Source organism: Poecilia reticulata, chromosome 12 (genome assembly GCF_904066995.2).
Source record: "Poecilia reticulata chromosome 12, P_reticulata-male-v2, whole genome shotgun sequence".
NCBI lineage: Eukaryota > Metazoa > Chordata > Actinopteri > Cyprinodontiformes > Poeciliidae > Poecilia > Poecilia reticulata.
The window spans coordinates 25,928,926-25,955,107 of record NC_088841.1 but is presented as its reverse complement, the minus strand read 5'-3'; the positions used below and the strand labels follow the sequence as shown (position 1 = coordinate 25,955,107).

At 38.6% G+C, this 26,182-nt stretch overlaps 1 protein-coding gene and 1 long non-coding RNA gene across 2 annotated transcripts; one reads left to right on the top strand and one right to left on the bottom strand.

The window, feature by feature from the left end:
• Positions 1–6,983: 6,983 nt before the first annotated feature.
• Positions 6,984–14,508, bottom strand: LOC145554244 (uncharacterized). The gene is made up of 2 exons (XR_014090274.1): positions 14,218–14,508; positions 6,984–9,397 (listed from the first exon to the last, which is right to left on the bottom strand). It is a non-coding gene; the product is annotated as an uncharacterized LOC145554244 (long non-coding RNA).
• A 741-nt stretch (positions 14,509–15,249) lies between these two features.
• LOC145554332 (uncharacterized) lies at positions 15,250–17,545 on the top strand. Its single transcript, XM_081613896.1, has 6 exons — positions 15,250–15,326; positions 15,384–15,469; positions 15,553–15,640; positions 16,336–16,384; positions 16,500–16,593; positions 17,198–17,545. Exons 2-6 carry the CDS (start codon positions 15,389–15,391, stop codon positions 17,543–17,545), a joined length of 660 nt encoding a protein of 219 aa, XP_081470022.1. The 5' UTR covers positions 15,250–15,326; positions 15,384–15,388.
• The last annotated feature ends 8,637 nt before the right edge of the window (positions 17,546–26,182 follow it).

Genomic DNA, 26,182 nt, shown 5'->3' with positions numbered 1-26,182 from the left:
AACCTCAAAACCGAGACTCAAAGTGCCATTCACGTCCTGAAAACGTCTAATGACCAACATGGCGCATCCATTGTTGAACTAGAGCGAGCGGCTACACAGTCAGCAGACGCGGTAACTATTCTCCAGTCAGAGGTAAAACGTCTACGCACAGAAATGAATCAGTTAACAGAAAAATGCATGGATCTTGAAGGAAGGTCCAGAAGACAAAATGTACGGATTGCTATGTTAAGAGAAGGAGAAGAGAAAGGTGCAGAATTGAACGGATTCGTCTCGCAGCTTCTGAAAGACGTGCTAACTCTGGATGATTTACCGCTGGTGGACCGCGCTCATAGAGCTCTACGAAGGCGCCCAGACGACACGGGACCTCCTCGGGCGTTGGTTGTGAGACTCCACTATTACCGCGACGTTGCGATGATCCTCCGAAAGGCCATGACTCAGAGAGACCTCACCTATCGAGGGCAGAAGATCCGCATCTTTCCTGACTTCACCCCCGAGGTTGTGAGACGTAGAGCTGCATTTAACGGAGTCAGAGCACTTCTTCGGGACAAACCGGGAGTTCGGTATGGACTTTTGTATCCGGCGAAGCTGAGAGTGACTTTCGGAGGAACAGAAACAATGTTCACAGACGCGAAGGAAGCCCAGAAGTTCGCAGAGCTCCACTTTGGCGCCGAAGGAGATGATACAGGCGATCCCGCTGCGGACAACTGACGCAGACATGGAGCGACCGGGCTCTGGTAGTACTCAATACCTGGACTGTTCTGTAATGTTTAACCGGCTAAGTTAATATAATATAATGTTTAGAAATCTCATTTTGCTCACTAATTGACTGCCTGAATATTGTTGACAATCTCGGGGTTTGATATCCATAAATAGGCAGCTTATAGTTCCTGTTATGTTTTTTTTTCTCAGCAGCTGCCCATGTGTCAGTTTGGTGCTTGAATTTAATATTTTTGCAGAGCTTTTTTCAGCTTCTAATTTGGAGTTAAGAGTAAGGGAAGTTGTTAGGTTAACGTGTGTTTGGTGTGTGAGTGTTATGTTTAATATTATTTTGTTTATTTCTATTTTTTTATTTTTTTCTTCCTTAGTGTGGTCGCGCCTTACTTTGTATGTTCTTGTTAGTTTAGGCAAGACAGTAAGGGTTTTGTTTAAGGGGTTAGGATGTGTTTTACTTACCATGTATAATCATCCTCATCACAGTTGCGAGGGATTCTATAATCTTTTTCATTTTAATCTGAGTTATGCAGGCTGATGCAACACAAACAAAGAAGGGGGGACAAGTTACTTTGGTCACATGGAATGTCAAAGGTTTGAATAACCCTGTGAAGAGGGGTAAGATACTAGCACATCTGAAGACATTGTCCAGCGACATAATCTTCCTTCAGGAAACCCACCTTAATAAGAATGAGTACATGAAACTGAGATGCAGGTGGACAGGGCAAGCTTATCATTCTACCTGTGCAGTGAGGGCTAGAGGCGTGGCGACATTATTCAAAAAAGGTACACCTTTTACCCATAAATCAACCATATCTGACAGGGAAGGCAGATATTTAATATTAGTTGGAGAGTTGTATTCTGTTCCGATAACTCTGGTTAATATATATGGCCCCAACATAGACTCTCCTCTTTTTTACAAACATGTCTTATCCCAAATACCTGACGTTTCAAAGACTAATCTAATCATTGGGGGGGACCTAAATCTTGTACTAGATCCATACTTGGACCGCTCGTCGACACGTAGAGCACCGGCCTCTAATGCTAGTATTTTCCTTAAGGAATATCTAAAGAATTCTAATTTGTTCGATAGCTGGAGAATATTTAACCCAAAGGGGAGAGCCTACTCGTTTCACTCAAACGCTCACAATGTGTACACACGAATTGATTATTTAATGATGGATGCAAAATTATTGCCCTACACAGGTGAGGTAAAATATCATAATATAACAATTTCAGATCACGCACCCCTTTCTCTAGATTTATATTTAGATCATTTAAATCAAACTGAAAGAACATGGAAATTAGACCCACAACTATTGAAAGAACCAGACTTCTGTAAGTTTATCAGAGAGCAGATTGTTTTTTTCTTTGAAATGAATGATCTTCCAGGAACGCCTCCTTCAATACTGTGGGAAACTATGAAAGCCTACTTGAGGGGAAGTATTATATCTTTTCGAGCAGCAAAGAAGAAAAGGAATCGAACAGAGTTGGCGGATATAGAGCAACAAATTAGACGTCTGGATAAGGACAATGCTACACTCCCATCTACAGAAACGCATAAAAAAATTCTTTCCTTAAGATATAAATATAACCAATTATTGTCAGATCACATTACTAGAGCTTTTGTTTATACACGACAGAAATACTTTGAATTTGGGGAAAAACCTAATAAACTACTGGCAAGACAATTGAGGAAAATTGAAAGTGACCGCACAATTAACAAAATTAAATCAGAAAATGGGGAAATTTTAACCTCTCACAAAGACATTAATCATAGATTTAAACAATTTTATGAATCATTGTACTCATCCAAGGCTGTAAAAGATTACTTAAGTATACAAGAATTTTTGGATAATTGTAATCTCCCAATGTTAGCTCAGGAAGACGTGAGCTCTCTTAATGCAAACCTCTCATGCATAGATATCCAGGCTGATATTAAAGCACTAAAGAGTGGTAAAACGGCGAGTCCCTACGGATACCCCGGGGAATTCTATAAAGAATTTGGTGACATTCTGTCACCGTATCTGTTAAAATGTACACCCAAGCAAACGCAGATAACATCTTACCGCCTACGATGAGAGAGGCCACTATAATACTAATACCAAAAAAAGATAAGGATCCTGTGGAAGTGGGTAATTACAGACCAATATCATTGTTGACCTATGATCAAAAGATACTAGCCAAAATCCTTGCTAATAGGCTGAGTTTAGTAATTGATAAATTAATTAATCCCGATCAGACCGGATTTATACCAAAGAGACATTCCTTCTTTAATTTACGACGCCTCTATAATGTGATCTATTCTCAGAGGGAGGAATCTTCTGATCTGGCAGTCCTTTCACTCGACGCCGAAAAGGCCTTTGACCAAATAGAATGGCCTTACCTTTTTGCGACCTTGAGAAGATACAATCTTGGTGAACATTTCGAAAAATGGTTAAAAATCCTTTATCATAAACCTTGTGCTAGAATTGTCATGAATAAGATACTATCTCCTGCATTCCAATTACATAGGGGCACCAGACAAGGCTGCTCGTTATCACCTTTACTTTTTGCGTTAGCCATAGAACCACTGGCACAATCAATTCGTTCCAACCCCCTTATACAGGGATATATCACTAGAGGGACTATAAATAAAATTTCATTATACGCGGATGATATCCTATTGTTTGTAACCAATCTTCAAGGTACTATTCCAGCTGTCCTAGATACAATCTCTCAGTTTGGCAGGTTCTCAGGTTATAGGATCAATTGGTCTAAGAGTGAACTGATGCCAATTAAGCTCAAAGATTCATCTATCTTGGATTATATGCCCTTTAAAATTGCTAATGATAGGTTCACCTACCTTGGCATAGAGATTACTAAGGATTTTAGTTCACTTTATGAAGCGAATTTCTCCCCCCTTATGATAAAACTACAAAATAACATTCAGTTTTGGAGATCTCTCCCCATATCCCTGGTGGGAAGAACTAATGCAATAAAAATGGTTTTTCTCCCCCAGATCCTTTACCTGTTTCAAAATATTCCCATTTTTCTACCTAAGAAATTCTTTAAAAAACTTGATTCTATAATCATCCCATTCCTTTGGGACTATAAAACACACCGAATTAACAAAGCTCACCTCTGCAAGGCAAAATTGGAGGGCGGTCTGGCCCTCCCAAATTTTTTATTTTACTATTACTCTTGTGCTCTCCGCATTATGACAATATGGCTAGATCATAATTATGCACAGCCCAAGTGGGTCGCAATGGAAAAGGAGGACTGCAGCCCTCATGAAATTGGTGCTCTTATCTTGTCACCAACAAGTACAGATACCGCGGCATACAACAATAATCGCATCATCCACAGTACTATACGCATTTGGAAACAGATAAAATCCCAATTCGGCATTGAGTATATGTCTACCTTATTACCAATAGCAAAAAATCCCTCATTTGTCCCTTCCATTTTAGATGCAGGTTATATAAAATGGAAAGATTTGGGGGTCAGGACGGTTGGTGATCTGTTGGTGGATGGTAACTTTGCCTCTTTCGCTCAACTTCAGGCCAAATTTGGACTCCACAAACACGATCATTTTAGATACCTACAGGTCAGGGCATATGACAAAAAACATATGAACACTTTAGAGAATATAATACCTAATGAATTTGACAAACTCTTCCAGTTGGGTGGTGAGGAAGGACATTTAATCTCCCAGATTTACAATGTGTTGTTATCCAGATCCTCGTCGTTCACACAGGGTCTTAAAACAGGCTGGGAGCAGGAACTGGGAACGGAGATAAGTATTGAACTCTGGAAGGCCGCTTTAGAGAATATACACAAATGCTCTGCTAACTCTAGACACTGTCTTATTCAATTCAAAGTCATACACAGGCTTCATTATTGTAAGGTGAAGTTACATAAAATTTTCCCTGACACATCCCCACTCTGTGACAAATGCCAGGTTGAAGAAGCCACACTACTCCATTCTTATTTCTTGTGCACAAAATTAACCCCATTTTGGTCTGGCGTATTCAAAACTTTGTCAGATATGTTCCATACAGAGCTGAGGCTGGACCCATTTCTAATTGTACTTGGAGTTTCTGTTCAGTTTTCTCAATTTAATAAATGCCAACAGCAATTATTATCTTATGCCTTTATCATAGCAAAAAAACTAGTGCTGATGTTTTGGAAGAAGACAGAGGTTCCATCTGTTAAATTGTGGCTGGAAGAACTGGTAAGACTCTCTCACTTGGAAAGAATTCGGTTTTCTTTAGCAAATAAATTAAAGCGTTTCAATAACACTTGGCAACCCCTTCAGCAATACATTGATAACTCTATTTGATATGGATTTAATTTGAACCTCGGTGTGATAAGATATAAGTCCTACGGAAAGGGGATGGGCGGGTTATGGGAATGTTCTTGCTTATTTATGTAACCTCTGTTTTGTTTTTGTATTGTCTTTTTTATGTTTTATGTTCACATAAGGAAAATGAGGACAAATTTGTATTGCTGACACTGTGAGACCATGTTTGATCCCTCAATAAAAAGGTTGAAACACAGACTCCTTGGACAATGCCTATAATTGCAGAAGCCAGAAGTTGAGGTAAAGACGCTGTCTGGAGCTTTGGACCAGGGAAATCCCTGTAGGTGAAGCAGTAGGAAGAGTCTCTGATAACAGAATATTCTACAGCAGAACCGTCTTTGTACCAGCAGCTGGTAAATGATCTCTTCTATGATCCAGGCTGAGTTCTGGGAAATTTGTAGAACTTGGTTGATCGGGGCCCTGTTCTTTTGACCTTGAAATATTCCAGATCTTCCAGGTTTTAGTGAAAGTGAAATTACCACTGGGTCCTTTGGGAGAGTAAAAGCAGTGCTGGATGCAGCTGGGAAGAGGTTAGTGGGATCTCTTGCAACTGGCCCTTCTGGATCATCGTCATCCTGGTCAGAGGCAGAGCTCTCTGTGTTGATAATCATATCTAAATGTGAAAATATTTAATTCCTAAATAAGTGAATTCTCTAACAACCTTGAATTCTGAACTTATATCTGGGGATTTTTCTCTTTCATCTAATAATAACAATCAGGATTTAGATTTATTTATATTCCCTGAAATATGACTGAACTCCTCAGTTAAATGAAGAAAATCTGGAATAGACTCTTTTTATTTGAAATGAACAGGATTATATCATCTGCATATAATGAAAGTTTGTTCTGCTTGTCTAACTGTAATGCCTGCTACAGATTTATGGGACCTTCCACTTATAGCAAGAGGCTCCAACGCTAAAGTAAATAAAGAGGATAAAGGACATCCTGGATGATGTCGTTGTTTGATAACAATTGGTTTAAACCCATTTTTATTTAATGTTTCTGCAGTAGGATTTATATATAGTAGGTTTATCCAAGTTTTAAAATGATTTCCGTAACTAAAACCATTTAAAATGTTGAATAGATTGGGCTATTGGACTCGGTCCAACGTCTTCTCTCCATCCAGAGAAAGAAGTTCCTGATTTAACACCAGGCCATGAATAATGTTCAGAAGCTCCTCACATTATGTAGACCCTGCCGTCCCAAAACAAAGACATTCTGACCCCTGTGTATCACTGAAGGAAGTGAGTCTTGTAGACGTATTGCTAATAATTTACAGAGTATTTTTAGGTCAGCATTAAGCAAACTTATTGTTCTCATATTTATTGCTGGGCTTCCCTGGTTTGGTGGCACAAAGGTTAAAGCTCTTGTCATAGATTTTGGTTGGCCACCATCACAATACGCCTCCTGAAACATCTCTAAGGCAGGACTGATTGTTTTTAAATGTTTTATAAAAGTCTATAGGGACCCATCACCTGTCCTTCTCTGATTTGGATACTAACACACACATACACACCTTCACACACAAGATGTTTCCATTCTTCACCACTACTAAATCATTAAAGATCGTACCGATGAAGATCTCAGTGATGAAGCAGCAGCTCTGATGATCTCACCATGAAGAACAGAGAGAGAAAAAGCCTGAGAGGACACAAGTCAACATCCTTACAGTTTGATTCTACACCTGCAGAAAGAGAGATAAAAGACAAAACACAACAACAAAAGATGTATTTATATGTAGGAAGAATTTATATAAACTCACTGAAAGGTGCTTGGTACAAATTAATACAAGATACATATATAACCCAACGTGGAGTTTGTCTGAATTCAAACACGTGGTCTTTGTTTTAAAGGTCTTTTAAACAAAGCCCTTGGAGTGAGGTATTTTCTGAAACCTACATAGAAAAAGAGAACCACAGACAACATATATGAGTTTTTAGCCAAACTTCTGCAGAAGGAGAAAGGCACAGTGAACTGCTCCTCCAAGCCGCTCACCATGTGTTCTGGAAACCTTCAGTTTGTTTGTCTCTTTTATTAGCAGGGGAGAGAAAGGTGTGAACAGGAATGGAGGGTGTGAAACCCACATCCTATCTTCACAGTAGGATGTGAATTCAGACAGACAGAGGGGAGACACAGAAACTAAATTAACACATAGATAGGTTTTACAGCTCAGGACTTTCCCAGGAAGATCTAAGTCACCATCTGTACAAACATGCTTGATTAAGGAAGATTTAATTTTGTCTCCCAAGTTTCAACAAATTTGAACACTAAACCTCTAAATAAAAACTAGTAACATAAAATTATAAATGTAAGAATGATAACAAACATAATAATTCTAACATTTCCCCCCTGTTTAACATTCTTATACAAAAGTCACTCAAAATCTTAAAATGAAAAAGAACATATAAAAAAATGAATTATAAATGAAACAGTAGAAAACCAAATGCAATTTTCTTTCATCACTAGCACCACTTGTTTTCACATTTTCAGTGTAGGTGTCATAAAACATTTGATTTCATCTGTTTATTAGTTACAGGACATCGTCATACATTTCCTTTTTTCAGTTCATCTTCATCCCTCTGAAGAGACATGTAATCTTCATCGGTGTCAGAGATTACCCTGACCATCTGATAGTTGATCATGGCTGTGTTAAATGTCTTTAGCATCATGCTACGAAGGCATGAAATGATGCAAGTTGTAAATAGGCAAAAAAGAATCAACACAGTCAGAATTGGTGTAACAATCTTCAACAGTAAATTCCACCATGGCCCAGAAGTGAGCCAAGACAGAAAGTCAAAAGGATGTGATCCTTTCATTCCACTTTCCACACAATGTTTAAGTTCTTCCAGTTCATGTAAAACGTCAGAAATGGTTCCACCAGTTCCTGTTTCGTCAGGAACGAATGTACAGCACGCTGGGCCAATGATTTTACAAACACCTCCCTGAGAGGCTGTGAGCAGGTCCAGCACAACACGATTTTGCAAAACCATGTTTCTCAGTTCAGTCAGCTGGTGTGTGCCATTGATGAGTCGCAGTAATCCATATCTGTTGATTTCAACGTGGTCCCGAACCTCTCCTACTCCGACCCATGGAAACATCCCTTGCATAAACTTCTCTCCTCTGCCCCAGATCTTGAACTCCCAAGGAACTCCAGTGTCTGTAGTGAGGCCTCCCCATTTCTTGACCTCTGGCATAACTGCACGCTTGGAGCGGGCAGCTAAGCTCCATTTCCACACAGGAAGTACCAGTCTGCCATCACCCGTGAACCATAGTCTCCTGGCACTATGGCGCTGCACAGTGTTGTCTCCTGTCGTCCTCTGTCCGATGTGTGATGTTGAAACTCCTCTCCTGAAGCAAGTTGTCAAAGTCTGGGTTGTCCTTCCAGACTTTGCAGTCGGGGGTCGCCCTCTGACCCCTGCAGGCAATGTAGTCGATGTAATCTGGTGTCGTTTCGCAGTATGTGTAAACTATGTTACACAAATTCCAAGGTAACATCCCAAGAGAAACGTGTCCGTTATTGAACACGCAGTTCCTCAGAGCATGGTTTAGCTCCTGCTAAAGAAATGGTCTCTGGTATCTTCCATGCGGTTTGTGGGAATGGTGAATACGGAAGTACGTCAGAATTAAAGGAACAGTTCATAGATCCAAAAAGTCCTTTTACAGCATCTCCTGTCCGAAGTAGAACAGAATAATCTTTTTTGCACCATTTGCATTTTCTTCGCATTGGCACGCTGAGTCGTGGTTGTGTGCTCAGGCCATAGAGACACATCTGTTTGTCATCAGTGATGCTCCCTGGACACAGACCTGAGTTGTGTGTGGCAATTGGCAGCTGCGCACACACATAGCAATTCACCTCTTTCTCCTCATGAGCAGTCCTGTTCATCAGCTGCCACCACAGGTTGGTGCTGTAGTTATGTGGGTGGAAAGTGATGTCACTTCCTCCTCCAAACATCAGACATGCTGCAGTCACAGTGCAGTAGAAGATCCATCTTGCATATGGAGTCTCCATTGCTGCTCGGCGTACAGAGATGTCAAAACCCCCAAACTAAAGACGGGGGATCTTAAGCGTTTCTTCACCGGGTTTGAGAAGAGCTACCCTAAAAAATAGCCCCCCTTTGAAGTCCGGCCTTCCTCCCTCCGCCTACTTAGGGGTTCAACACTCCCTGCAGCTTGCAGTGACTGAGATGTCCAGCTGGGTCTTTCAGCCGTCTTTACAACTGTTGGTGTGGTCATCAGCACCTGGAAGGGTCCTTCCCAGCGTGGGCTGGCCCCATTCTTTCTTTTGATGACCTTTATGTAGACCCAGTCTCCTGGTTGGATGGGGGTGGTTTTATTTATTTCCTGTAGAGGAGAACAGTCAGACGGCAGTAAATTTGCATTTAACACCTCTTTCTGTTTCAGGATCCTGATCATATAATCTGCCAAAGTTTGCTCCTTATCTGCTTTCTGTAAATCTGAAGGAAATATAGGTAATCTATATGATCTTCCATGAATTATTTCAAATGGTGTTAACCCTTCCTGTGTGGGTGTAATTCTCATATATAGTTTTACCAAATCTAAACAGTCTGACATTGGCTTGCCAGTAGTTTCCATGTATTTCCTCAATCTGCTTTTCACAGTACCATTGGTTCTTTCCACCAATCCTGCACTCTGGGGGTGGTAGGCACAGTGATTCTTTAATGTCATTCCTAAGTGAGTAGCCATGTTTTGTACTACTTGGTTTACAAAATGTGGCCCATTGTCACTATAAATAGTTTGTGGGATGCCATGTGTTGGAATAATAGTTTTACATATAGCTTTAGCTACTGTCAAAGCATCTGCATGCTCTCCTGGAACTATTTCAACCCATTTAGAAAAAGCATCAATCATCACCAAACAATATTTATGTGGTCCACTTTGTGTGAGTTCAATAAAGTCCATATGCATTGTTTGAAATGGATGAGAGGGTTTTGGCAAACTTCCTCTTCTTGGTCTAATGTTTCCTTGAAGATTGTTTCTGACACAAACTGGACATGCAGCACAAAACATTTTTAAGTAAGAATTTAATCCATATGTGGTAAATGCTGTTGTAGCATAGAGATCATCCCCCCTGTTGACACATGACAATGTCCATGTGTCAAAATCGCTGCTGCTCTAAAAAGAGATTTTGGAAGGACCGGCGTACTATTTACTGAAAAAATTTTAGCATTATTCAGTGTCGCCCCTTTAGTTATCCACATTTGTTTTTCTGCGTTTGGAGCATTATCTTGCATGTCTTTTAACACAGCTTTGTCTATTACTTGAGTATCTTCTCTCTGTATTGAGAAATTGTCTCCCCATGCTTCCCAGCTGCAGCTTCCTTTGCTACTTTATCAGCTAATCTATTGCCATTTGAAACCTCATCCTGTCCCTTGGTGTGCGCTGCACACTTACAAACTGCTAGTTTAGCTGGGAAATGTATGGCCTGCAAAAGATTCTTAAGCAAGGATGCATGGGTGACTGGTTTCCCTGTAGATGTTATCAAATTTATCAAAGCGTAACTCTTTCTAAATAAAAATGACCATCCTGAAATTAAACCAAAACCTCAAATCCTTTAATTTTCTATTTCTTTATAAATGTAACAATCATCAATTAATCAACCCTAGATTAAAGGTGTTAAACTTTAGTCTAGAAAATATTGCTTTAATTCAAAATCATCAGTTTGGAGTAACTAGTTACATCCACTAGGGTGGCTTAAGATATCAAATTGCCCTTAACTGTGCATTTTGGTCCAACTGACAATGTAATTTTTTATTTTATTCTAAAGTAAATGATTAATAATTTGATTAGTTACTCAGTTCTAGAGTACAGTTTGTTTAATTCCTCAGAATCACCTCCACATACAAGCGACACTAACAGAAACATAAAACAGATTTGCAGTCAGTCAAAATTTTATCAGTCAAACTTTCAGTCTGTTCTTATTGCTTTCTTTGGTGCTTATTGTTTATCATATTTGAGTTGATTATCATATTTTAGTATAAGTCTGTTAGTTCTTTGCTGAGTTTTTAGTGATTGTAGTTTTACCTTCACAGCTTCCCAACCTATGGCTTGTGGACCCTGAGAGATCACTGGTCCTTCTGTTAAGGACTGAGTTAACGGGTACAAAATGAACAATTCTATCTAACATTGTACCTGAAAACCTTCAAAATGTTCTTTTCTAAATAGATAATTCCTATATGCAAACAGGATTAGTAAGCACATTCTCTTATCACAGCGGTGTGTGTATAACTTATCTCGCATTTCTCTTTTCTGTCTTGCTTCTCGCTTCCCCCTCCTGCTGCTGGCGTCGCTGCAGCTGGTCCTCCCTCCGCCTCTCCTCCAGCTCCCTGTCAGTCCAACTGGCTCTGGTGTTGGATTATTTATAAGTTGTCCAGACCGTCCCTTTGTCCACCAATGAAACAAGCGAAAAACAGTTCAGTTTGCTTTCTTTTGTCTTTAAAACTCATTATTTTCCTTCTCCACACTGCAGCCAAACATGGAGATATAGTTCCAGTCCGCAGGTCTCCATACTGCTGCATGGCAGTTCCCAGATGTCCAGGAATTAGGATCAGTGGACACTTTAGTGCCTTCAGTGTCCAGGTGTTAGAAATCGTCCTGTCCTTTTTCGCTTCTTTATCCACTGGCTGGTGATGAAAGAGGGATGTCATCTGATTGGCAGGACAGGTCTGAGCTGAGGTCAGAGGTCAGACGCAGTGCAGCGAGGCTCAGACAGAGGAAAAGGAAAGAAGCAAATAAGAGTCAATTAGTGTTTGCTTGTGTTTCTGTGTTCTTTTTTTATACACAAACATTTTCCATATAACTTTTCTTTTTTTTTATCGTATTATTTCTTTTAGTGCTTATTCTCCAACATTACAAGAAGTCATGAATCATTTCCTTATTCAAACACATATAAACATGAAACATGTTAAAAGCTGTAGTCTCTTTTATCCTGTAGAATATTAACTTGGAAAATGTAGAATGTACGTTTAAGTTAACTTCATCTAAGACACATCTCACCAGAGAACAATGGATTTCTCTAAATTTGTTGATCTCAGTGCTGCAGACTGTGAAGTCAGCAGGCAGTCCTCCTCTCAAGGCCTAAGAGAGTTACGAGGCTGGATAATGTCCAGGTCGGTACCTTACTCTGACCGCTGACCCCTCCAGATAGACAGCTAAGGATCATTTCACCAAGTTGGTGTTATAATCTCATTACGACACAATACATTAAACATTGTTCTCTGAGGAGAATTTTATTATTTAGTTTTATTTTCCAGCTTCTCCTCCTTCAGGAAAGTCATGATTCCACTTTTAGCATACAAAGAAGTTGTTCCCATGTTTTTATTTCAGTGAGACCTCTCTTTACTGGTTTTTCTTTAAAGGTGTAGGAATGCTCAAAAAGAAAAACAAAACAAACATCAGTATTTCTTAAAACAAATTATTTCTCACTTGTGAGGTTTAAACCTAATTTTTAGTAACATTAAAAATTATTTTGCATACACTGATTTCTTACAGGAATTCAATTTCTTTTATGGTTTTACTTAACGTGTCCCAAACTGCATGCACATGTCTCTAGCATTTCATCAATTTGGTCTGGTGGTTTGTGTTTTTGGGGTGTGGTAGAGTCTGATCATGCTGAGGATTTCTCCTATTTGTGGTCTCCTTGCTCCACCACCCCTCTTGTTGCCCCGTGCAACATTCTTTGAAGGGCAGTTTCTTGCCCAGTGACCAATATTGCCACAAATCCAGCAGCCTTTTGAATGCCGTGGATTTTGTGGGGTGTTATTTTGGGGTCGTCGCCTATTGTGACTTCCTCTGCCTCTTCCGCGGCCTTTTGTCCGGTCGATGGAAAAGGCAGAGGTATCTAAACCTCCAAATTTATACAGGTGAAAAACATCTGATCCTTTCACAGCCTTCCTGACCTCTTCTAAGGTACAGGGTCTAAAAACATATAAGTTTTGTGTCCCTTCCTCTAGTCGTGTTGCTGGGACAGCAGCGGCTGATACTGGAGCAGACGGAACTGCTATAGCGGCAGGGGGAGGGGTGGCTGCAGGAGCTTGCACTCCTCTCACCGCTACAGCATTCCGTGTGCTTGGAATTACTTTATTTTCTTCCGTCTCTATAATTAAGTTTTTAGATTCATTTAACCATAATTTAGCACACCTCAGCTCATTCTCCTTTTTAGATTTTTTTTATTCCCATTTTTCTTTCTACACTATTCTCCAAAATTCCCACAATTGTTTGCCATTGATCGATTTTTAGCTTTCCATCTATTTTGTATTTCTTTCTCCATTTTTTATGTGTACAGTGCTACCAGGAAACCTGGACAGCATGTACTTTTCATCCCCGTCAGGGCCCTCAGCAAGTGAGGAATTACAAACATGTTTATTTCCCATTATTTCAGTACTGTAATTAGCTTACAATGGCTTGGTATTTTGTGCTTTTTCTTCAAAAAGAGTGCTCTAAATGAGCGCTTAGTGTCCCCTGAAGAACAGTCTTCTAGGCCAGACTAGTTCTGGTCCGGTTCTTCACCTAGGATTCTAATTCCGAGGACAGAAAGTTTTACTCTCAATGTTGAGCACCATTCACACTTGCACACACACACACAAAAAAGAATATTCCCTGCCTACGCGAGGATCTTCCCTTATGGGGCACCTCATCCAGAGGGGGACTCTAAATTACCCCTCCTTCCTTTTCCTGCCTACGCGAGGATCCCTTTAAGGGCCACCTCATCCAGAGGGGGACTCTAAATTACCCCTCCTTCCTTTTCCCTGCCTACGCGAGGATCCCTTTAACCCTAGGTTTTGTGAAACAATGAAGATCATCCCAGTTCTAAAAAGATTAGAATTTTCTGACTATTATTTTATAGTCAGGTTTTATAGGGTCAAAGAGATTTCCTCATCCAGAGAGGGGCTCTAAAATACCTCTCTTTCCTTTCCCTGCCTACGCGAGGATCCCTTTAACCCTATATGTTATGTAAAACAAATGACCTGGCAAATTTTATTTATTTATTTATTTATTTTCTTGCTTTAAGACTATTATTGATGGGCCAGGCTTTATAGGGTCAAAGAGATTTCCTCATCCGGAGAGGGGCTCTAAATATACCTCTCCTTCCTTGGGACTCAAACCCGATTTTGGGACTCACCCCGAACAGCTATTTTACTCACGTTTCTGTTGGTTCGTTATGTCTGTTCGGATCTCGTCAATCCATCGTTGGCAGACAAAGTTGGACCTAGGACGCTGGCCTGGCGAAGAATTCACTTCCCGGTACTTTGTTTCCAGGTTCTGTTGACTCTGGCCGTGCACGGTTTCAGCGCGTCATCCTTTGTCTGTCAGCGAACGGGTATGTTGAGAATCCGGGTCACGGCACCAACTGTTAGGTATTTTCTGAAACCTACATGGAAAAAGAGAACCACAGACAACGTATATGAGTTTTTAGCCAAACTTCTGCAGAAGGAGAAGACACAGTGAACTGCTCCTCCAACCGCTCACCATGTGTTCTGCTAACCTTCAGTTTGTTTGTCTCTTTTATTAGCAGGGGAGAGAAAGGTGTGAACAGGAATGGAGGGGTGAAACCCACATCCTATCTTCACAGTAGGATGTGAATTCAGACAGACAGAGGGGAGACACAGAAACTAAATTAACACATAGATAGGTTTTACAGCTCAGGACTTTCCCAGGAAGACCTAAGTCACCATCTGTACAAACATGCTTGATTAAGGAAGATTTAATTTTGTCTGTCAAGTTTCAACAAATTTGAACACTAAACCTCTAAATAAAAACTAGTAACATAAAATTATAAATGTAAGAATGATAACAAACATAATAATTCTAACATTTGGAGTGAGAGATCTTTGTTTCTGTTCTAGTCTCTGGATATATATATTTTTTTCTGTTTTAGGGAGCTGATGTATAAATTTATGTGTAGTTTATGAAACGTGATCAAATTGATCCCAGCAGTGTTGCAGAACCTGCAAGTTTTCATTTGGTATTAGCTTTTGCTTCACATGAATAGAACCTTTTGGAAGCAAATGTCACTTTGACCATTAGTCCTGGTCTTTAGCTGTGTGCTAACAGTTTTAAAATGTTGAGCTTGTTTTGTCTGCTACAATCAATAAACACTGTAATATAAAATCCTGTGTCATACCACTGATATTTGTTCTATAGCGTCTTTGTTGTGTTTCTTCCCTTGAAGGACATCTATCTGTTGGAGGACAAATCTCCAATAAGGATTCGACAGCAACATTGTCCAATGAAATCCATAAACTCAGTATTGGTATGTTGGTTGTAATTGTGTCAATTTGAAGAGTGAAATATTTCATTCTGTCTCCAGCCAAGATGAAGTGGAAGGTTTCTCTGTATGTTGGGCTTCCTCCGGCCCGTCGGCACAGCCACGCTGCCTTCATCCTGCACAGTCACGTCAGATGGCTTCTCACATATAAACTTTATCAGAATGGCATCACATGTTCTCCAACACCACGTTTCTGTTCGCTGGTTCACAGCTGTATGTGTTGGGAGGGAAGAATGAAGAGCAGGATTTTAACGACTTGAAGGTGATGAAGCTGATCAACCCATCAGAGAGACAACCAGGTACATTAAACTCCTGTCTGGAGTCAACAAAGTAGAAAAAACTACTTTATACAAGTTTCAATAAAGTAATTTTACACTAAAAAAATTAAAAATTCAAGTGCTATGCCTAATAGTACATTATTTAATCATAAATAGTGTACAACACATTCTACTCTGAATATATAATATCATAGAATAACAATGTTAATGTGATTTAAAGGCAGTAAATATTTGGATCACACTAAAGCTGGATGATATTATACATATAAAAGGTGTTCTTAGTTTATTTGTCATTACTTTCAACATTTGAACAATTTTAGATTTTCAGAATTAAAACAATGTTACAACTTTTAGAAAGAGCAATAAAAAGTAACATTGTTCTGAGAAGAAGTCAACTGAATACATTGGTTGGTTGGATCTTTGCTTTGTATAATTTCAAAATCAGTGATTAATTTGTTGTTCAGTTGGATGGATGAGTATTGACTGGTGGTTGGTTGTTTGGATGCCTGATGTCCAATTGATTGGTTGAATGGATGATTGGATGAACTTTGGTTTTGGTTGAGTTTGATTAGTTGGGTGGCTACTTGGTTGGATGAACCTTTGGTTGGTTTTTGACAAGCTGGTTGATGGGATGAATGACTGGTTAGTTGGTTGGTTGGTTGACTGATTAGTTGGTTGGTTGACTGACTGGTTTTGATGAACTGGTTTTTCCCCAGTGATGAAGGAGATCCTCTCTGAGTTCGGTCTTCAGGGCATCAGCCACAGGTCGGTGGTTCAGCAGCTGTTTCTCTGTTTCAGGTGGAGCTGATCGTCGCGCTCCACCAGAGTCTCATCTCTCAGTTCTAAAAACGTTCTTTCACTCTGGTTTTACCAACAACAGCTTCACTCCCACTAAGGTTCCCAACATTTGCTACAAGCTGAGCAACGCGGCTCTGTCCACCCAGCCCAGAACAGCAGCAGCAGCTAATGTACAGGTGGAAAACACACACACACACACACACACACAGATGCACACGCACACACACACACGCACACACACACACACACACACACACACACACACACACACACACACACACGCATGTTATCTTTGTGGGGACTTTCCATTGAGTTCCATTCATTTCTACAGCCTAAACCTTACCTTTACCCTTTTCCCAACCCTAACCATCACATACCTAACCCTAACCAATACTCAATTCACACCTTAGTCCTAACTCTGACCCCTGACCCAAAAACAGGATTTCTCCTTGTGGGGACCAGGCTTCGGTCCCACAAGGAGCAATTGGTCCCCATAACGTAGTATGCATCAGGGAAATTGTCCCACAAGTTATTACAAACAAACGCGCGCGTGCACACACACACATTTCTGTTTCAGGTTTAGGTTGAAACTCTACAATGACTCAATCGTCCCCACAAGTTATTACATACAAATGCGCACGTGCGCACACACACACACACACACACACACACACACACACACACACACACACACACACACACACACACACACACACACACACATTTCTGTTTCAGGTTTGGGTTGAAACTCTGCCATGACTCAAACGTTTCCTGCTGCAGGTTTGTGTCCACAGAGATTTCAGCACCGTCCGAGATCAGGCCATGAAAATGATCCAGGCAGCCTTCACTCTGTTGGACCAGGAGTTTCAGAAACTTGATCGGTTCATTCATTCATTCATTCATTCATTCATTCATTCATTCATTCATTCATTCATTCATTCATTCATTCATTCATTCATTCATCTCTCTGTAGTTTCAGAAGCTGATTTATTTTCTTTATTCAGGGATAAATTAGACGTTTCTAAAGCTGCTGCTGCTCTGCAAAGAGACAAAGAAGAGCATGAAGATCACAAACGACAACAACAACAGGTTGATCTGGTTAATCCTCTTCAAATTTACAACAAATAAATAAAATATATGGGGCAGTTTATATATGGCTTCTGGGTGATTTAATCTAATCTAATCTAAGCTGAAGAAATTATTTAGCCTAATCTGGACAAATTTAAATTTGACCTAATCTTGATCAACTTTAATTTAATCTCGCCTAATTTGGGAACACACCAATTTAGTACAATATAATGTAATCTGGAGAAACTTTAATCTATTCTAATCTAATCTATAAAACCTCTAAGATCATCTGGACAAATACTAGTGCAGTATAATCTAATCCAACCTGGAGAAACTGATCTAACCTGGACAAATAAAGGTAATCCAGTCTGAAGAGACTCCTGTGTAATTTAATCTAATCCTGAGAAACTTTGACATAATCTGGACAGGACAAACTCTGATCTAATGTAATCAGTTCTAAAATGACAAAATCTGAAATATTTGTAGACCATACAGAATATAATTTAATCTCAAAAGATTTGGGGTCTCATAAACTAAGCAGCTTGTCTAAAGTCTCTAATCAAAACAGTTATAATCAGATAGCAACAGGTTACAGTCGTTCTAATCTGGTTGCAGTTTGCAGATTATGATATTAAAATATTTACCTTCCCGAATGTTTTTAGGAGCGGAAGGAAATGCTGGAGAAACAACGATCCCAGAACGAGGCCTGGCTCTGGGCAAGAGCCGAGGAGAACGACCAAGAGAGGAGGGAGCTCTGCAGGCTGCGGGTCAGACACAGAGAGAGAGAGAGACACACACACACATATACACACTCCTCACAATCCTGACTAGCTCCTCTACTCTTAATTTTCATTTAAACAGTGTTTTTATTTCATTTTGGGTCTGTATGTTCCCTCGCCGTTTCCTCAGGAGGAGATTCTGCAGGACCAGGAGAGGCTGAAGGACGAGCAGAGCAACATCCAGAAACGCAGCAAACATCTGCTGTCCATCATGCAGCAGTTGAAAGGGATGTAGAAAACACAAAAATAATGAAAATATGAAGCTACTTGAAAGAGAATGTTTGTTTGATTCTGACAATAAAGACTTTGAAAAGTTGATGTCTAAACAAAGATGGCGTCTGTTGGGTTGAGTAATAATTATACTGAAAACGAAGGAAGCTGAAATTGATGAATACATGAGAAATAATTCAGAACTAAATCTAAAATTAAAAATCTGTTCTAGTGTCATGTTTGGTGTGGAATGAAAAACCCAGCAATAAAGCTCCACCACCTCCTTTCTGAACTATTAGAAACAACCAATCAGAGCCAGGAGGAGGGTCTTAGCGCTGTCAATCATCCTCATGTGCATGGCTCTCAACCTCCCCTCTTCTCTGTTCACCAACCTGTCATGAATAAAGCTAGTTAGCATAGCTAGTTAGCTCGGCATCAGACGACGGCAGATAAACGATCTTCTTGTAACGGTAAGTTGTTTCTCCATCATTAGCAAACTGAGCAGCAAGTACATGGGGGTGATTGACAACGCTAAGACCTTTGTTTTTGAGTAGGAGCAGTGTGTTTCTGAAGATTGTAACTCAGGGAAGAGGTGGAGGAGGAGCTTGATTTTTCATAGATTATTATTAATATTTTAACGAATATGAACAAAAATATATCATTTTAAAAAAATAAAAGTTAAATAGTACAGCTTTAAAGAATAAATATTTTCTAAAGGAATAAGGGAGGAAATTAGGGACAAATTGAGACATTTACGGGAAGAAAACCAACAAGCAAAAGATGATTTATGTTTCGTTTGGATTCTGCAGGAAATGTAGAGCAAAAAGTTCCTTTAACAAGAATCAAAGGTCAGGAAATGTTTTAAACATGTGTTTAGTTCAGTCCTGTTCTGCTATTATTGCATTAAATAAGTTTGAATGTATGACAACAAGCTACAGTTCACTGTTTTACATCTTAAAAAGCTGATTTAAGAAGAAAAAAAAAAAGAAAAATTGCCTCAGATTTGATGTATAAACACAATTTTCCTTAATTTTGTTTAAAAGAACATTCCAACATGATGATTTGGTTTATACGGCAGCGGAGAACAAAATAAATAATCTCCACCTCAAATCCCGTCACTAAGTCTGTTTATTATCCACTCACCACTTTGGACAGGTGGACATGTCTCCCAGCGTGTCTCTGTCTCCTGGCAGAGACACGCTGTCGCAATAAACCGAAGGACGGATCACTATTCAGCAGGGAAAAACAGCGTAATGCGTCAGTCCGGGTTCTTGTGTTTCCTCTCGGTCGCACTATTTGGCAGAAGGCAGCAGGGGCGGAGAGCGAGGGGGGGAGGGAGGGGCGTCAAGGGGCCGGCACAACGACCGGAAGTCCGCTCAGCGAACCAAAAATAAAAGGGAGTTTCATTCAATTTAATTAAATATGGAGATCTAAAACTGTGCAAAAACATTATTTTATTAAAAGTCGGACTGAAATGTACAAATTCAGCTGGAGTCACAACAACTGTTGAATGTTTATAAAGTAATAACTGCATAATCCTTAACAACATTAGGAAATAAAATAAACTTCCACAAATCGGTCTGTGATTTTACTCAATGGGAATTTGCTGCAAACTGAATATGAATCAGTTATTTTTCACTCATGAAGAAAATACTCAAAACTGAGCAACTGCAACTGGATACATTAATTATTGTGATGATATAAAAACATAAATCCAGCCCTTAATGGCAAAGCTTTATCAAAAAATAGATAAAATTATTTTTTGTTGGATACATCATGTAACAATGAATGTTACGTAATTTTCTTCATTTACAGCCAAGAAGAAGATATTTAAAATTAGACTAATGACCAATAAAACTAAAGTACATTTAATAAATAAATATTGGTATAATTAAGAGTATATTAAATACTTCCTCTAAAGGCTTTGATTATGTTGGTGTTTTATTACTTATTATTTTTTTATGTGCTTAAAGCAGTTTGAACTGCCTGGTTGCTGAAACGTGCTGCACAAATAAACCTGATTGATTAAAGTTATTTTCAAGAAGTACTTTTAAAAAATTAACATAATCAGAAAACATATCCCAATTTACCGAATTGTAAATACATTTTTAAAATGTTTTATTTATGAAATAAAATTTTAAAAAGTGCTTTAGATTAAAAATGTATGTTGGACTAAAATATATTTTGACAAATTAAATACATATTTTAATTGTTTTTTCAACTTATGTGGAGACACTAATTCATTTTCGAATAATAATAATAATAATAATAATAATAATTAAAGCTCCGCGGAGCATCGAGCGGCCCTCGCTGCCAAGCGCCGCTCGGCCTATAGCCACCGCGTGGGCCCAGCACCGCCTTCCCCCAGCCACCGCCGATGCTCTGACGGAACAGCCGAACCCACCCTCCTTGAATTTACTCAGTGTGTCATGTTTGGCTTTGCTCACAGAGAATGCACAAAAATCTGTTGCTGATTGACTGCAGCGAGTAGATCAGGGGTCACCAACCTTTAAAAAACAGAGCTACTTCATGGGTACTGAGTCATACAATGGGCTACCAGTTTGAGACGCTCTTCTGAAATAACAAATTTACTCAGTTTGCCGTTAGTTATATATTATCAATAATGATTAATGATACTTATCCATGAGAATACTCATCCATGAGAAGACACTGATCACGTTAATTATCTCACAATAATTAGCAATGAAAACAAGGTGGGAAACAAATATATATTCAGCACTTTATCTCTTTTAATCTCAGTAATTGGGTGATTCTTTTTTGCGGCAAAATTTCGGCCTCAGGATTTTTGAAAAAAAAAGTATTTTAAGTTGTGAATATTTGTTACAACACTGACATGTTTAATAATAAGGAATTAATAATGGTCGAGGACAGGATTGGATTAATTAATTATTACATGTGGGGTTTGTTCACCATTGTCTCTGAATGGGTTCCACCATTTTATGAACATTTACATATGGACCACAAATAGTTAAACATTTAAATTTAAAAAATAATGAATTTTTCTTAGAAAGAGTGTGTCCCTTTTACTATATAATATGTTTTTTTATTGAAATTGTCACACATCATGAAGTTACAAATCATTTATGACTGTATTGTAAAGAAAACCCTGTTTTTTATTACTCATTATTACTGACATCATAGAATATATTGGTAATTTCAAAAACTTAGACCAATATTTGCAATTATTGGTCTTCAACTCCCAACATGGCTCAGAAAAATCCACAGTACTTAATGTTTCTGTAACAATATTTAATAAAAACATGTGTGGAATGGAACATAACATGGTGGATTGTCCCATAACAGGGTGGAAAATAAAAGTATTTGATTCTAAAATCTGATGATTTTCATTATTAGTTGCAGGTTTCCTAACAGGGTGGAACTTTAAGCTTTACATATACAGGTTTAACATATTTAAGATAAGAAAAAGTACAGAGACGGTGATTGTTGAAGCTCACTTTGTTTTCCATGGTTGAACTCACATCAAAACCAATTGATGTCACTTACATTAAATGGTTTTTAAGGAATTTTAGACTTTTTGAATGCAGAAATGAAACATCCTAACAGGGTGGAAAGTTAGTACTGGCACATGTATAAGATGAAGAAAATATCAAATGAGAAAATGGTTTCAGTAGATTAAATTGCATATTAAAATAAGGTGTAGTCCAATCAATCAACTTATTGAAGAAAAACATAAATATAAATATATTTTATAGTTTAAATGTCATGAGGAAGTCTATTACGCTGCACTGGTCAAACATGAAATTGAACATGTTCGTCAACAAAAGGTGTGTAAAGAACAAAATATTTGAAAGGCATTTCGTTTATATTTGAATAATGACAAACATCTAAATGTATAATTAAAATACTTTGTTGTAAATATTTGGCACATTTTACAAAAATTAATAGTAAGCAAAACATGGGGACATGGAATGTTGCCGCAAAACAATCACCCAACTGTTACATTTTTAGATAACCACTTACATCTCTACATTTCATAGGAAAAATATCCAATTTTCACTAGCCACTCAAACAATTTTTTCAACAAATCATGAACTATGTTGCACCATGCTTCAAAAAGTTATCAATTATGTAATGTTAAAGAAAAATCAACTTACATATTTTTTAAAAAATCTTGTCACATTTTGAACTCATGACCAAATCTGCTGCATTTTTAATAAAATTGTAACTGTTATATGTCATGAACACACTTTTAAATTGAACACAAGCTAGCTAACCTTCAACAGAATAATAAACCTTTAATGACTAAATCTAACATTATGCTTTTTTAAATTTTACTGAATAAACATTTTTCACAATCTTTCCTAACAATCTTTCCACTGTCCAACGGCGCAACAAGTAACCAAGCAGAAGGAGCATCGTGACTGTTTTTATCCTCCTCCCACTGCAATGTTTGCCATTATATAGGAGACGAAATCAATTAGCAATGAGCATGCTATGTGTTCATACGTTCAACTTTTACTTATTCAGCGATTAAATAAATGTGGGTGTGTGTGTATGTATATATATATATATATATATATATATATATATATATATATATATATATATATATATACACACACACATTTAATATCTGATATATATATCAGATATTATATATCAGATATATATATGATATATATATATATATATATATATATATATATATATAATATATATATATATATATATATATATATATATATATATAAACAAATAAGGGCTCTAAGTGAGGCTTCAGTCCTTAGGAATTAGTAAAGATCCATCCAGAAGAATCAGATCGTTCTTGAATGTTATATCACTATATTGCAGACTTTGGTCCAAGCGTTGTCCCATATAAGCGACACCTCAGTCAACACCGTATAATTCAGCGCATAGTGACAACTTTTTTTAATCAGATGCAACATTTGTCTCTGTGTACAGCTAGCTTAGCTAGCATCACGTCCACAGATATTACCTTTCTTTAAGCTATCCTTCCAAGTGACGCTAAAAGTTGGACGAAGTCCCCGCCGTCTGAAAGCGAAGCGCTGCTGATTTTACATGTCGCCATATATTTTGATTTATGCAGCGCTTTTATATTACTGATGATTAGGCAGCTTCACCCGCTCAGAGGAAACCACTGTGCATGTCTTGGAGCTCCGCGTGCGAGTAAAGGTGGAGCCGATGGGTCATAACAGACACTACGTCACGTTATTGCTGGGATTTTAAGGCGCCACCTTAAATCCCTGAACTTCACATTTTAACGGAAGAAAAGAGCAACGCGACTTGGATGTAACAGTAACGCTGCAGTTTTGTAGAAATGTAGTGAAGTAGAAAGTAAAGATACTTACTGTAAATGTAGTGGAGTAAAAGTAGAAGGTACCTATTATAAAATCTACTTAAGTGAAGTACAGATACACCAAAACTCTACTTAAGTGCAGTACTTCCCACCACTGTTTACAGCAGCGCTCCCTGCTGCAGCCCGCAACATCTCATGCAGATTAGCCAATGTAGAGAGGAGATATAGCTATTTGATTAACCGAAGGGGGGAAGTGGAGTCAAGTTATAATCTAATGCTATTGGGGTCTTTAGAGAATCACTGAAGTCAGCCATAAATATCTGGTGGAAATCACATGAAGCCTGGTTGATTTAGAGACGATTGTAGACATGGCTGGCATTGCTATTTGCTAATAAGGCACGCCCACATGCTTCAGCTAGCAGCCGAAGCATGTGGCTTCGGCTGCTAGCTGAAGCCACATGCTTCAGCACGCTTCAGCTGAAGCACACTTGAACTCAGCAGTTGGAAACGGGGGGGTGACATCACCATTAGAGATGGCTTTTTTTTTACTCAGTAAAAAACTGAGTCTTTACACAGACTCAGTTTGTGTTTTACACAAAATGAGTCTGTGTAAAACACAGACTCAAAACTGAGTCTGTGTAAAACTCAGTTATACACAGAGTTGATCATCATGTCATTTTATATCAATTAGCACAGCATTGAACCCATTTGAGTCAGAGTAAATGTAAGACTTCCGGCAGACAAAAACAGGTTACTTCCTGTCGGAGGGGGGCGTGGCTAAGGTGATGTCATCATATGACCTTGTGAATGTGATCAAGGCTGGCCAATAATGAGACATGGTAAGTCTGATGAAGTTGTCACTTTTCTTGTAGAAGTTATTGCATTTTAGTATTTCATGGCACAAAGCCAAAGTTTGACACTTAGCCACGCCCACATGCTTTGATGTACGAGAATTCTTTTGATAACTTTTCATCTTCCATGTCTTAAGTGTGTGCTGAGCGAGTTTGAAGTCTGTATCTCAAAAGCTGTAGGAGGAGTTCGATCAGATGCGACGTCTATGAAAAACCGGAAATGGCGGCTTTGATCCAAAATGGCCGACTTCCTGTTGGGTTTGGACCATGGCTCCAAGAGACCTTTTTGTACATCCTGACAAGATACACATGTGTACCAAGTTTCATAATTCTAGGTTAAAGCATGGCTTGGGGCTGATGATTTAAACTCTTCTAGGGGGCGCTGTTGAGACATTAGGCCACGCCCACCAGATATTGCACTGGATTACTGTCCGGAGTTGGATAGGGATCGATCTCAGTGAGTTTGGTGCAGCTGGACTCACAATTGTGGAATTAACAGCCAAACGTATGGACACGGCGTTACAGGGTTTAAAGTTAGTACTGGGACATGTATAATATGAAGAAAATATCAAATGTGAAAATGGTTTCAGTAGATTAAATTACATATTAAAATAAGGTGTAGTCCAGTCAATCAACTTATTGAAGAAAAACATATATATATATATATATATATATATATATATATATATATATATATATATATATATATATATATATATATATATATATATATATATAGTTTAAAAGTGATTAAAAAGTCTATTACACTGCACTGGGGACACATGAAATTGAACATGTCAGTCAACAAAAAGATGTGTAAAGAACAAAATAATATTTAAAAGGCATTGTGTTTATATTTGAATAATGGTAAACATCTAAATCCATCCATCCATTTTCCTGCACCCTTGTCCCTTAGTGGGGTTGGGAGGGTTGCTGGTGCCCATCTCCAGCTGGCGTGCAAACATCTAAATGTGTAATTAAAATACTTTGTTGTTCAGTTGTTTCAGTGGCTACCTGTATTAGCTGTTTGCAAGTTTTCCTGCCGGTGTTGCCCGTACTGGACTGTGTTTGAGCTTCTCTTTATTAATTTATAATAAACATCATCATCATCACCTGGGTCTCAGTGTTCATCCTCACCACCAACAACCACAAATCATGACAGTTTAAGTTTTGGGAGAATGTATGTGCATCTGAACAGCTTGATTGATACTTTATCTTGTCACTTGTGTTGACATTAGCTACATTGTGTTTACAGCAGCGCTCTCTGGTGCAGCCCACAACATCTCATGCAGTTTGGCCAATGTAGAGAGGAGATACAGCTGTTTGATTAACCTAGGGAGTGCAGTGGAGTCAAGTTATAATCTAATGCTATTGGGTCCTTTAGAGAATCACTGAAGTCAGCCATAAATATCTGGTGGAAATCACATGAAGCCTGGTTGATTTAGAGACGATTGTAGACATGGCTGGCATTGCTATTTGCTAATAAGGCATGCCCACATGCTTCAGCTAGCAGTCAACATACACAGAGTTCATCATCATGTCATTTTATATTAATTAG